Raw genomic sequence first — 14695 nt, forward strand, 5'->3', positions numbered from 1 at the left:
CCACGCACTTTATGAGAGACCACAGAGGAGAGAGACTCATTCTGACGAGGAGAACGAAGAGGCTTCCCCGTGACTTCAAATGGTGGTGAAGGATGAGAGGGTTTCCTCAGAGGGAGCAACGAGGGAAAGGGAGGAGGATGTTACAGGAATGATGGAAAGACTGTTAGAAGGAGCCAGAGAAAATGAAAAATAAACTGGGTCAGATTATGAAGGATCCTGAAGAATCTCCCAAGGAGTTTATCCCTCAAGGAACTGGGGACACAGCAGAAGTTTCTTAGGATAGAAGTGATAATTTTATTTGTAATGATGAGTCTAAGGGCCTGCTTCCACCTCAGTAACCTGCTGTCTAAAACTTCAGCAGTTCTAGTGTTTAGCATCTAGCTGACCACATAAGGAGCTCCCTCTCAAGAGTGAGTCCAGTGGCTTTTTTTTTTTTTTTTAAGCATTTTTATTTATTTCTCAGTCCTGTAGTAACACTTCTTCCCTACTCCCTGTGTGTTCAGGTGAATGGAGTTACTAAGAGCAATCCTCCTCCCATGACTGGACCAAATTCTTCCATGGCAGCTTTAACTATTTCTTAGAGTTTATATGAATAATTCTTGTAGAGGCTGAGGTAAATAACTAGTACTTATCATTGGATGGTGGAATTCTTCCTGTGTACTTTTGCTTAATGGGCATCAGATGAAGCTAAGCTGAAAATTTATGGAAGGCAATTTTCAGCTATTATATTTGGTATTCTTTTTTCTCTTAGAGAAGACTGTAATGAGGTAAAATAATATGTAGATACTAAAAATTTCAGTGGTGAGCTGCTGATAACGTCCTGTGGTGAAGAATAAGCAGCCACAGAAGTGTTTAAAATAACACTATCTTGAAGAAATCTGAATTGTCCATAAGAAATTGAATGCTTTGGGAAGCAATGTGCCCGCCATCATTTGAAGGGTTCAAGACTAGGCTGTTCTGCCCCCTGGTGGGGTCTGGGAGGCAGTAGAAGGCAATATTTAAGAGCAGATAACCCAGAATCAGTTCAGGCTCTGTCATATATTTGCTGTATGGCCAAGAGCAGGCTGCTTAACCTCTCCAAACCTTCAGTGCCCTCATCTATGTAATAGGGATAGATATAATACATCTCACAGTGTTGTTATGAAAAAAATTGACAGGGCATATGTAGTTCAGTTAGCACTGTGCTCAGCATATAGTAAACATTCAAAAGAAACCCATAAAAATAATTACAATAATACCATTACTAGGAGAGAGTCAAGCTTAGGATGGGAAGGTGACCTAGATGATCCTTAAGGTCCCTTCTTAGGCCAATAGTACAAGAGTTTATATCCTTCACTGATGTCTAATTAAAACTAAGGTTATTCTCTGCCTGCAAAGACTCCAGTGTGTGAGTGTGTGTGTGTGTTTGCTAACGTATTAGCAAGCAGTCCAATAAAAAGCAGAAATGTGTAAAAGATATTTGGAGCACATTGCATATAGAATGCATGTAGGTTTGTGACTAATTCTGAACACTTGGGCCCAGTGACTCACAGGGTCCCCCAAGAAACTGTCAATAAATAAAGAGGATCTGAAAACAGGTCTACCCTTCAGCACAATCACCAACAAAGCAAAGTGTGAGACTCAGTTTACCTAGATACCCTATCTTCTCTCAGTTTCATGATTAGAAAGTACAGTGCAATTGAGTATTTAAAATATATCCACTTCTAGAATAATTTTATTTTGCAGGTGGAGTGTTAGTTGACTGTCAAATTCTTCCATGGCAACCTTAACTATTTCTTAGGGCTTACATTAATAATTCTTCTAGAGGCTCAATTAATCATTTCAGGCCATTATCATAGAATTAAATGACTACTTCAATCAAAATATCAAACCAACAAGTATTGGATTGATTTTCTATCTTGTGCCCTAGAATTACAAGGCTCTGGTTAGAGTAACTGGAAGAGTTAAAACCTGTGTCTTAAATATAAGGAGCCCCTAACAAGTCAAATATCAATAATTTTAATCATTTGCAAATAGATGGTGCTCAAGTGCTTTTAAATAACTTTGACTATATTATCTCACTTGGCCTTTATCACAGAAGATAGGGCTTATGTTTTTACCTTAATTTAAAGATGAGGAAAATCGCCGGGCTCAGTGGCTTAGCCTGTAATCCCATGCTTTGGGAGACCGAGGTGAGTGGATTGCCTGAGCCTGCGGGTTCAAGATCTGCCTGCGCAACTTGGCGAGACCTCATCTCTACAATAAATCAAAAAAATGAGCCGGGCGTGGTAATACATGCCTGTAATTCCAGCTACTTGGAAGGCTGAGGGGAAGGATCGCTGGAGCCCAGCGGGTCGAGGCTGCGGTGGCCGGGAGCGGCCACTGCACTCCAGTCTGGGCCACAGAGTGAGACTCCAACTCAAAAAAAAAACAACAAAAAAAAACAGTGTCATTTTGTGTATACCTAACCCTTAACTCTACCCCACAATATCATAATAAAAAATATTTTTAAAAAATGAGGAAAAACTTTGAGTTTAGAGATGCTAAGCCCAAAGTCTATGGTGGATAAATGACACAGTCAGAATCCAGGACTCTATTGTCCAATATCACTTCTAAAAGAGCCTTATTTATACCCACAGAATAACTCTGTAGTTAAAGAATGGCATTCAATAAATATTAATGGATGACCTAAGTTTATTGTAATTCAGGACAATATTTTCATAATTAGTTTTAAGTTTTAATCGAAGTTGTATAAACGTTTTTAGCTTAGGTGAAAAATAAGGAGATATATCTTTAGCATCATATATACAACATGTAAATCTACAAGTACTATGTTGGTCATTATCCACTAGAACTGATGGATAAGTGCATCCTATTCAAACGTGGCACTGTGTAGCACTCTTCAATTTCCTGTTAAGTGAAAAGATGACCTTGACTTGAGTAAAACCCCAGGAATGATATTAGATCACTTATCTCTGGCACTCTGGATATCAACAAAATCAAGCAGGTAACTCCACAAATCATCATACACACACACGCCCCCACCATCTTGCTACACTACAACACAACTATGAAACAGCCTTCCTTTGTCATTTTGCATGAGTAAGTCTTCATGAGACATTTTGTCAAGAAAGTTATGCCTCGTTATACCTGATGTGAATTGCAGAAAGTTTCTTAGAGGTCAAAATGTGCTCAATAGTGAGACTGAAAATGGCACTCATTTCACATGTCTATCATAGAGCAGGCATTCAAACACAGGTAAATTATAAATGCATATTCATCTCCTGAATAAAAGATTACAGAAATATCCTCTGCCCTAATTTGATTTCCTTAAAATAAATTTCATAAAAAATATATGGGAAATACTGGGTATTTATTAATTAGTCAATCATGTGGTTAACAACTAAGACAAATATTTTCTACTATATATGCTTACTAAAACAGCGCTCACAAATCAGAAAACTTCATACTTTGAGGTATCTTCTATTATTCTCTTGACAATACTAATTCATCACTTATTTATAGAGACATGGAATACCATATTAGTCAGTTACTTTTTTTAACCAGTTTTATTCACAACAAGTTTTATTTCCTGAGTTTGGTCTAGTGTAGGTGTGAAATTCCTATCAAATGCATCAACACTCTCGGGATCGCTACTTTTTGCCAATTTCAGGCTTTGTGGCCTGCCTGAGCAAGGTCCAGCGATTTACCTTCATTATGTGAACTCTGAAAACCAACCCTCAGAGCCTCTTGAGTGTAGCTTTTGCTTAAAAATTAGGGCTAATGCCCACAGACTACACAGGGCCTCAACATTTGTTGGTTGCAATTTAGTTTTACTGGGCGTACTCATGACATTGTGGTCAGTGACCACTTTCTCAGCTATCCTAACGAGTTCCTGTGGGGATTCCGCAGACTCACTTTTGGCACATGAGGATTGAATTCCACAGCTCTGTGAATGGCCTCTACTGCATTCATCTCTGCTGTGCTCAGCCCCCGCCGAGAGGCAGCCTCGGGAGAGAATCTGAAAAGCAGAAAGACAAACACCATCCAGTTGGGACTACTGCTTGGGCATCAACCCGAAAAGGCATCTGCACATCAAGGGCCCATAAAACCACAGTGAGCCAACGGCACCAGCTCTCCAAACTTCCACTCTATGGAAACTCTGAGTGACCCCTCAGACCGAGGCCAACAAAAACCCCAGCAGAAGCGGAAAGCGTGCTTGCATCTAATAGCGGCAGAAATTAAATTCAGCTGTCAAGTCTCTCTGCCTAAATAACTAATCTAAATTTACTATGAGGTACCTGCTCAGGTGGGGGAAGAGGGAGGACTGACAAGGGCAGACAGGTAGGAAAAAGAGAAAACTAGGTTACAGAAGAGCGCACTTGGTTAAAAACAGAACTGGGGAGGATTTGAAAGGAGGCGCCCACCCCATGTCAGTGCTGCGATGGAGGGTTAAGCCGTTGCAGCTTCAGCAGCAGGAGAGCCTGCTTGGGGCCGTGCCGGCAGGGGAGTGTGCACGCCCAAACTGCGGGCGAGACACCTGCCCAAGTGAATGAAAAAAACCAGACCATGCAATCTCTTTCTCACCTCACACCCAGGGCTAACTCCAGAGCTGTGCTTGGCAGGCAGACACCACAGGGGAAGCTGTGACAACCCTGGCCCTGCCCTCCCAAGCTGGAGTCGCTGTGTAGGGAGAAAAGATGTTGCAGTAGGTACTGGCGATCTACAGGATAAAAAAGAATGAAAGAAAATTACTTCGGTCTTGAAGTGCACACACACTTAACAGCAAACCTGTCTGACACAGCAGAGGCTGTTTTCCTGTTCTCTGCTTTCGTTGCTACAAAGGGATTGTACGGGGGAAGCGGAAGTGTTTAGGAACTCAAAAACAGTTAAGCCATCTATGCTCTTTCACCTGCCCATCATCCTTGGAGCTTCATGGAAGTTCTATATGCTCCATTCACCTGCCTAAATAAAATGGGCAAATTTTCCATTGTGATGGCAACTCAAGATAAACAGACCATGGGTGGGAAGCTAATTTGGAATTGATAAGGCAAAGAATGGGAGATGACCATCCCCTCTGCCAAATTCCATGTTCGTATGACTACTACCCAGTCTGTGGACTGGAAGAGGAATATGCAAAAAATGAATAAAAGGACAGTATTTTGTGTATGTCCCAAGCAGGCCTTTTGGTATCTACTGTCTGGCAAAAAAAAGTCACCTCAGAGGCATGGAATTTCATACAAATCCCTCTTTAGGGATCCATCCACCCTTACAATACCTGGGATATACATTCCCTTCATCTAGTAGTGAAAGACAAGATCAGCAGGTTTTGGAAAATGCAGGCTCATAAGCAGGGGTCTCATAGACTAAGAAAACTTCCAGAGAAAGCCCCCAGAGGCAACACATCTCCTTCAGTCCGGTCAGGCATTTAGTAGCGCACAAGTTATTATTCACTTACTTGTCAGAGACAGCTCTTGCTTTGAGCAAGGCAGCTGTGTAGCATATTGTTGCTGACTTTGGTAAGCTTATATCTGTCAGAGAAAAAGAAAGTAGGAACACTTGTAAGTTTGCAGTAACAAAGAGCAACAACTTTCATTATGCTAGCATTTTAATCATGTACATCCAGTAAAGCATAAATTAAGAATATTTTAATATATACATTACACAAGAACTTCAGCCATTCCTTCCTATATCAAGGTGGTATGTAAAACTAGGGGTAGTGTGTATATTTGTGAATAATTCATGTTTAAAATCCACCAGACGAACTCTTTAGCATTTATCTTCTATTTTAAAATATGAATTTTCATATATTGAGCTTGATTTAAGCAGAGTATACCTATAAATAAATAAATTTAGATGTTTTATGAATACCCTTTATATGAATGGCAGACAAGACCTCTTTGACAAATAAAAATTTCTCAACTATACTAATGTGAAGGACAAAAATCTAGATTTAAAAGACATAGCTGAATAAATTATTCTTTAGTGGCCATATTTAAACTAAATTTTCTTTGCATTAAATGTTTAAAAGTTCAATTAAGTTTTTAATAGTGTTAAAAATATAAAAGTCAAAGTCAAGGAGATATACATATATATTTAATATATTTAAATATATATAATTTTAAAAGTTTTATATATTAAACCTTTAGAAAGAAAGCTATACAATATTTGTTCATGCAAACTCATGATAAATCTCCTTTCATATGAAGCCTAATTTGTTCCTAGAAAAACAGTTATTTTAAGTTTTATAAACATTTCACATGGAGGGGCAGGGGTGGGTAACAGATTCAGATAATGAGTTTACAGGAAAATAACACCACAGGGTGCAACCTAGAATAGATAAACACAAAGAGAGTACTTCTTTGGGGGAAAACTTGTTTTTAAGTTATGATTCCATTAATCCCTGAATAAGAGTTAGTATTTCTTTAAAACTTGCAACCAAATTTACATTGTCACAGAAATACTTCTTAATTCAGATTAGGTAAAAATATGCCTTTCCTGGGTGATGCAAAATTTACTCTATGTGAAGAGGGGCTCTAAACACTCACAATGCCCTCTAAGTTTCTTCAAAAGACTGTTTTCAACTTAGGAAAAATTCCATTACAGTAGGACTGAAAAGGGAAGTCCCATAATTAGCCAATAGACAGTAGCAGCAGAAAATCATTTCCTAAAAGAAAACCAATCTCTCTTCCATAACAAATATTTACCACCTCTTCTCTTTGCAGGAAACTTCTCTTTGAGGCATTGATAAAACACAAACAATCATAGACAATACCAGCACAGAACTGAAAGGGAAAGAGGTCTTTGTAATCTTGATCTCATAAACTATATTCAAGCAAAATTTCATCACCATACACATATTATACATGGTGTGCTTATGACTGAAAAGAAAATAACATCAGACATCTGTGGATTTATCATGCTGCTTTTCTAACATTTAGAACATTTAACACCTTTTCAAGTGTATGAAATCAATTCAGCAAACAAATTATCTTTGATGGCTAGTGGAAGCTAATAAAAAAAAATACTGTAGGTCAGTGGTTCCCAACCTTTTTGGCATCAGGGACTAGTTTTGTGGAAGACATTTTTTTTCCACAGATGGGGGTGGGGGGAGTAGAGGAAGGGTGGTATGGGGGGATCATCAGGCATTAGATTTTCATAAGGAACACACAACCTAGATCTCTGCATGCACAGTTCACAGTAGGGTTCACACTCCTATGACAATCTAATGCTGCTGCTGACCTTACAGAAAGCACCTGCCACTCACCTCCTGCTGTGCAGCCTGGTTCCTAACAGGCCAGGAACTAGTATTGGTCCATGACCCAGGGATTAGGGATGCCTCTGCTATAGATAATACATGCTCTACTTAAAAGTTCAGATTTTTTTTTTTAAGTTCAGACTTTTTACTTAAAAAATGACCCAAGCCTTGTTTCTACCCCTCCCGGTATGCTCTATGTTCCTTTGTGTCAACTGGCACCTTTCTGTGGAGTGGAGGCCTAGGAAGGCACAGAGGCTGACAACGATCATGTGTATTTGAGGGCCATGAGGCCCACAGCACAAGATAGAGGCTCATTGATTAACTAAAGAAAACCTTTTGTTAAGGACTCAAGTTCTCAGTGAGAAAGAGCAAATTGTGTTTTGATGATTACCTAATCAATCAAACAGACACTTTCAGCCAGTTGGAAATGCAGAAAAAGATACAATCAAGGTGCCCCAGCAGAGGTCTAGAGATGCCTAATCAAAGGTGATCTTTAATCCAGAACCTTGCCCATCACTCCCACTCCCATAAACAGGAGATCTGCAACTAGAAAAACCCAACATTATGACTTCCATAGCATGTTTTCTCCATTTAAAAAATTCCACCCCATCATTTATTATATGTAAATAAAAATATGTGCTCAAGATAGTGCTTAAAAAATAAATAACCAAAATATATTTTAATCAATAGCAATTTGGGAAAGGGAAATGTAGCTTGGTAAAAATACACTATTCCCCATTAGCGGCATGCTTATTTCATTTGTTATCCTTTCATGCTAATAAGTTATTTTGCTCTTACTGTTTAACAAAAACTTTAAAGATGGCAAAAAATTCTTGCATAATTTGTTTACTTAGGCATTTTCAACATTTTTCTTTTGATTCTGTAACACTATTTGGCAATGGCAATTTGCCTCTAAGGAGAAATGAATTAACCTAAAAACACTAACTCTAAACTTTCCTTCATGTACAGCATCTTGTTTAATAAGGTTTCAGTTTATAATTTCCATTATTTGAAAAGATGCCTCACTTTCCGCAGAGCACTTTGGCAATGTAAATTGAAAGCTTTTACATTTTGCCTACCCACTATGCTATTCCACTTCTAAGACTTTATCTTAAGGAAATAATCATAAATGTGCACAAAGACTATTCATTGCGACATTGCTTCTAATAGTGGAAGACTGATCAGGTTCAATCCCAGGAGGTTGGTTAAGGTGCTTCACATTCACAGGGCCCAATTCCATGCAGTCATTAAATCAGGTGGTGGAAAGGTATTGAGTGATTTGGGAAAATGTATTGTGCACACATCAATAAGTAAAATAAGTTTATAAAATGTACTATTTAATATTCATTTTTAAAAAGTACTTATATGTATGCAGTAGTCCCTCCTTTATCAGTGTTTTTGCTTCCTGTGGTTTTAGTTATCCATAGTCAACCATGGTCTGAAAATATTAAATAGACAATTCTAGAAATAAACAATTTATGAGTTTTAAATGGCATGCTGTTCTGAGTAACATGATGAAATCTCTGCTTTGCCCTGCTCTGTCCAGCCCAGGACATGACTCCTCCCTTTGTCCAGCACATCCACACTGTGGACGCTACCTACCCATTCATTGCTTTGTAGCAGTTACCAATTATCAGATCAACTGTCGTAGTATTGTGGAGCATGTTTTCAAATAACCCTTAGTTTGCCCATAATGGACCCAAAGTGCAAGAGCAGTGACGCTGCAATTTGGATATGCCTAAGAGAAGCTATAAAGTGCTTTCTTTGACTTTATATGGAAGGAAAAAATCATACACTGAGGTTGGTACAAAGCACTGTAGTGCTCAATCCACCCATGAGCACTACCTGTTTCATTCCCACAACACCCCACGAAAAAGCTTGGACTGGTTGTTGTTGCCTATGATAATTTTTTAACTTAATATTTTGACATAATTATAGGTGCCCAGGCATGTGTAAAAACAGTACATAGTCACTCTGCTTCCCCTAATGGTGACATCTTGTGTAACTGTAGTATACTATAAACAAACAAACAAGAAATTGACATTGCTACAGGACTATTAGGTAAACTGCAGACCTTGTTTACTTTCACCATTTTTTTAAACATGCATTCAAGTATGCCTGTCTATGCAATTCTTCCCATATCTAGATTCATGTAGCCAACACCATCACCAAGATACAAAATTGTTCCATTACTACAAAGGAACTCTCTGGTGCTACACCTTTATATGTGCACCCTCCCTGTCCTTCCTCATACATGCCCCTGGTGACCATTAATCTATTCTCTACAGTTCTGTCTGCCTACTATGATTTCATGTGTTTATCACTAAGGAAATGGATAAAATAAGATGAATGGAGTGCCTACCTGTAGTGATGAAAATGGCAGTAGCAGAAGATTTGAGCAGAGAATAAGAAAAAAGTCGTCTGCTTTCCAATACTGCCTGTAATGTATTCAGAAATTTTATTTTAAGGAAGTGACTCAAAATTATTTTAAGTTAGTCTGATTCTGTATGAACAGACTCTAATTCTGCAGTGCCTTTCTGCTTTTGGTAAGTGGCTTTCAGCTACCATTATTACCAGAAAGTTCTCTTAAGAATCCAAGGAGGAAACAAAAGGAAAGAAAATAATGAGATACCACATAATTCCATTACTCATTGCCAAAACAAGGAATGCTAAATAAATGTTTCTCAGGCAAAGCTGAACTGCTAGTATAAATTTAAATTTCTTTCCACTTCTTTGCCACTTTGTGTTTCACATAGTCCTTTTCTGAAAGGAGAAGAAATTTCCCTAACTTTCTTACGGCACGTAAAATAAAATTACCATAAAAGTCCTTTGCTAAAAGTTACAATCTGGAAGTTCATACAGATGGAATCAGAGAGTATGTAGTCTTTTGTGTCTGGCTTCTTTCACTTAGTATGATATTTTTGAGATCTATCCATGTTGTAGCATGTATCAGTAGTTTGTTATTTTTCTTTGCTATGTAGTATTTCCTTATGTGGATAGAACACATGTTTATCTACTCTCTTGCTAAGGGATATTTGAATTGTTTTCCAGATTTTAGCTATAATGAATAAAGCTGCTGTGACCATTTTTGTGTAAGCTTAAAAAACAAAACAAAACTCAACACTCATATCTCTTGGACATGTAACTTAAAATGGAATTGCTGTATCAGAAGGTAGATATTTGTTAAACTTCACTGGAAACAGCCAAACAGTGTTCCAAAGTGGTTGCATGAAGTTGGCAAAACTTGTATATGGTGACAGAGGTCAGGAGAGTGGTTACTTCTAGGCTGAAGGGCAGTTGTTGGCTGGAAGGGGGTGTGAGGCAAACTTGAGATGATAGAAAGTTCCATGTTTCATTCTGGATGGTAGTCACACAGATGTATACATAAGTGGATAAATCATTCCTTTCTACCTTTACGATTTGTGCATGGTACTAAAAGTAATTTATACCTCCACAAAAAAAATTTTTTTTAGATTGGAAAATATAATTTATTTAGAAAGTAAGTTGGAGAGAGAGAGAGAGGAGATCTACCTTCCCAAGGTGGGAGAGGAGACCAAAGCTTAGGAAAACATGGTGACAGTAGTTCAGTGAACACATGGCCTGGCCAGTGCTTAACAAAACAATGGCCAAAAAAAATTTTTTTTTTAAAACCCTACAATCCTGTGGCTACCTGAAGCTGTGTCCTTACCAATTTGACCTTTATAACATTTTACTTGCCTTTTATCATTCTGCCCCAATCTCTACAAATTGAATCTTTATCTAAAAATCATTTAACGCCTTTCATAACAAAACAGAAACTGATTATTTCTCAAGTCACTCTCTAAAACATTAAGATAATTAAAATATCTCTTCTCTACCAATCTTTTCCAGGAGAAATACCTTCAGTTCTTCAACTGATATATTTGGTGGAAGTTGCTAGGGGAGGAAGGGGCATGCCTCATCAACAAGGGTCCCTGCATGATCAATGTTTGTATACCTAGCATTGAATTGTACCCCACATCTTTATAATAATAAATTAATTAATTTAAAAAAAAACTTCTCACCTATTTTTGTTACTGGGCCATGGGTAATTTCCATGAAAATTAGAAAAGGACATAATCCTGGAAATCCCCCAAACATGACCAGCACAGTGCTCAGGGGAAATATGCGGTCTGAGGATCTATGGGTACTGTACCTGTCTGAATGCCAGCTATAATGGTCATGGTGTAGAGCATCTGGGACTCCTCGTATGTTCCTATAATTGTGTGGTCAACTAAACTCCTCAGATTTTATTCAAATTGATTTCAGCTAGCATCAGTCTTTTCTCCTCTCTTTTACATAAGCCATAAAAAATTTTGAAATTTAAAAAACCCACAGGCATGTTTTCACATTTGACTCCATTACATTTTAAATCTTAAAATTAAATCTGTTAATTCTTAATAGTTTTAACACATCATTCTAGCTGGTCAGCTATCTTTCTGATTCACACTACCACTCACAGCTTTGCTCCATCCATACCTTCTTCCTCAAACGCTCATTATCATCAAATTTAAGGCTGGTACTTATCAAGAGCTGACTACGTGCCAGGCACTGGTGTTAATCATTTACACACATTAGAAATAGGATTCTGGTCGGGCTCAGTGGCTCAGCCTGTAATCTCAGCACTTTGGGAGGCCAAGGTGAGGGGATTGCCTGAGCCTGTGGGTTCAAGACCAGCCCAGGCAACTTGGTGAGACCTCGTCTCTACAATAAATCAAAAATTAGCCAGGCATGGTAGCGCGCGCCTATAGATCTGGTTACTTGCAAGGCTGAGGCAGAAGAATCTCTGGAACTCAGCAGGTCGATGCTGGGATGGTAGTGAGCACGCTGCTGCACTCCAGCCTGGATGACAGAGTGAGACTCCAACTCAAAAAAAAAAAAAAAGAAAAGAAAAGAAATAGGATTCTAAGATCACCCTCAATTTACAATGGTCTGCAATGATTTGTGCAGCCATTTATTAATTAGGAATTACATTCACATTGCTCTGTTACCTAAAAGGGTAGCATCAAAAACATTGACAAATGTTTTGTTTAAACAATGATATAAACATTTTTATGGTGCTTCCCTTAACTCAGAAACACAAAGAAAAATGGCCATTTAAACTAGTAAGATAAACATTTAAATACTACTGTACAGATAGTATTTTCACATTACTATCTCATCTATGTTTATTTGGCACAACTTTCTTAGTAAATCCACCCTTTGTTCTGGGCCAGACAGAAGCCCTTCCTCTGCTGAGGTTGCATGCAGGCCTCTCCAGGCCTCTCACAATAAAATCCAAGCTAGATGTACAACCCTTGGTGGACTGGCCCCTCTCCAGTTCATCAAGGGCACCTTCTGCTCTTTGCTGCACCCCTCCTCTGCCCCTCTGCTCTGTGGGACACAGGGAGTCCTACATACAAGCCATGCCAGTTGTGCCCCTGCTCCTTTCAATATGCTTTCTGCCTCAGGCCCCTTCACCGTCTGGTTCAGTTCAGTCCCACCTCCACTGGGAAGGCTTCCATCTTGGATTAAAGTCTATCAGTCTTTATACTTTACAGCAATGTCTCTTCCCTTATCTCTCTGTCCTACATACATGGTGTGCTTTATGAGCAAAAGCTGTGTTTCTTCATCACTCTGTACTGACAACATAAAACAAGGTCTGAAATACATTTGGTGGTATTTTCTGAATGGTATCCTAAATTAATGTATTATCATCTAAAATCCCATGATAATAGTTTCCTTTGATTTGCAAACATTTACATCTAATTTAACTCCTGGAAGCCAAAATTGATCAGTGTTGATGGGTGCGCTAAGAGGGAGTCAGGTTGGCGTGTTGGCTCATGCCTGTTTTACAGCTACTTGGGAAGCTGAAGTGGAAGGATCACCTGAGGCCAGGAGTTCAAGACCAGCCTCCACAACATAATGAGATCCTATTTCCAAAAAATTTTTTTAAAACTTAGCTGGGTACAGTGGTGCAGGCCTACAGTCTTAACTCCTCGGGAGGCCAAGGTGGGAGGATTGACTGAGCCCAAGATTTCAAGACTACAGTGAGCTGTGACTGTACCACCGCATTCCAACCTGGACAACAGAGTTAAACCTCGTCTCTTTAAAAAAAAAAAAAAAACACACACACCAGGTGTGGTGGCTCACACCTATAATCCAAGCACTTTTAGAGGCTAAGGTGAGAGGATTGTTTGAGCCCAGGAATTTGAGAACAGTATGGGAAACATAGTGACACTCCATCTCTACAAAAAAGGCAAAAAAAAAAAAGACAAACAAAAAACCCAAAACTTAGCCTGGCATGATGCCACACGCCTGTAGTCCCAGCTACTCGGAGGCGGTGGTGAGCTATTATGGTGCCACTGCACTCCAGCCAGGGCTACAGAGTGAGATCCCAACTCAATAAATAAATAAATAAATAAGCCAGGCTCGGTGGCTCAGCCTGTAATCCCACGCTTTGGGAGGCTGAGGTGAGTGGATTGCCTGAGCCCACGGGTTCGAGACCCGCCAGGGCAACTCGGTGAGCCCTCATCTCTACAATAAATCAAAAAATGAGCTGGGTGTGGTAGCATGTGCCTGTAGTTCCAGTTACTTAGAAGGCTGAGGCAGAAGGATCGCCGGAGCCCAGCAGGTCGAGGCTGCGGTGGCCAGGAGTGGCCACTGCACTCCAGTCTGGGCGAGAGTGGACTCCAACTCAAAAAAAAAAAAATTTAAAAATAAATGGATAAGTCAGCAACTTGTTATTCTCAACATGTGTACCACATTCATCTTTACTTATGGCATTCTAGTAGAATGCATGAAATTATATTGGTGCTTTAATCTAGGTGTCTACTTGAAACAGCACTGGAATGAAAATATGAAAAAAACAAAGCACTGGAAGAAAAAAACAAAGCAGAAGTCGAAGTAAGATTGAAGAAAAGTAGAAGAAACAAGCAGGGCACACCACACCTCTTCTGGCTCCTTGAGGACCCGTTATTAGAATGATGTTGCTGAAAGAAAAGGTCATCTTAGGGAGAATGACTCGGATTTTCAAACATCATAAATGGCTCATAATAGCAAAAATCCAATTCAATAATCTTGGGAGACATTTCTGTAATTATGAGTAAAACTGTCAGTTGGATGGGCTTTGGAAAACCCATTAGGCAAAATTTTAGAGAGACAGAACAATGTTCAATGATCATCTTTTTGACCTTATTTCCTTTTGTTCCTCTTCCAGTAAGAACAATTGAGTTGTAGTTTAAGGAGGATCATTATTGTTCTTATGCATGAGAAAGGTCAATTCTATATTTATGGTTCTGACGTTTTTTCAAAGGTAGCAGTCAACAGATAAACAAATCCCAAACCATCTTACAAATGGGAACAATGTCATAGTAGCATCTCCATCTACCAATTCGTGCACTGCCCATGGATGTTCCAAATGACTACCCTATTACACAGAGCTTCAAGATGAGGGGGACA

The 14695-nt window shown here is 39.0% G+C and overlaps 1 protein-coding gene across 4 annotated transcripts in view; it reads right to left on the reverse strand.

Moving 5' to 3' along the window:
* The window catches only part of ST7 (suppression of tumorigenicity 7), a 215718-nt gene that overhangs the window by 35305 nt on the left and 165718 nt on the right, over positions 1 to 14695 (reverse strand). For 3 of the 4 annotated variants that reach the window (XM_021714283.1, XM_008061759.2, XM_021714282.1), the window contains 2 exons: positions 5438 to 5510; positions 3898 to 4000 (listed from right to left, as the gene is read on the reverse strand). In XM_021714283.1, coding sequence (XP_021569958.1) covers positions 3898 to 4000; positions 5438 to 5510 — 176 coding nt within the window. Of the gene's footprint in view, positions 1 to 3897; positions 4001 to 4566; positions 4703 to 5437; positions 5511 to 14695 lie in introns of all 4 variants that reach the window. The other variant, XR_002482178.1, reaches the window with a different exon arrangement.

Source organism: Carlito syrichta, unplaced genomic scaffold, assembly GCF_000164805.1.
Source record: "Carlito syrichta isolate Samal-C Ts95f unplaced genomic scaffold, Tarsius_syrichta-2.0.1 Scaffold305571, whole genome shotgun sequence".
Classification (NCBI taxonomy): Eukaryota; Metazoa; Chordata; class Mammalia; order Primates; family Tarsiidae; genus Carlito; species Carlito syrichta.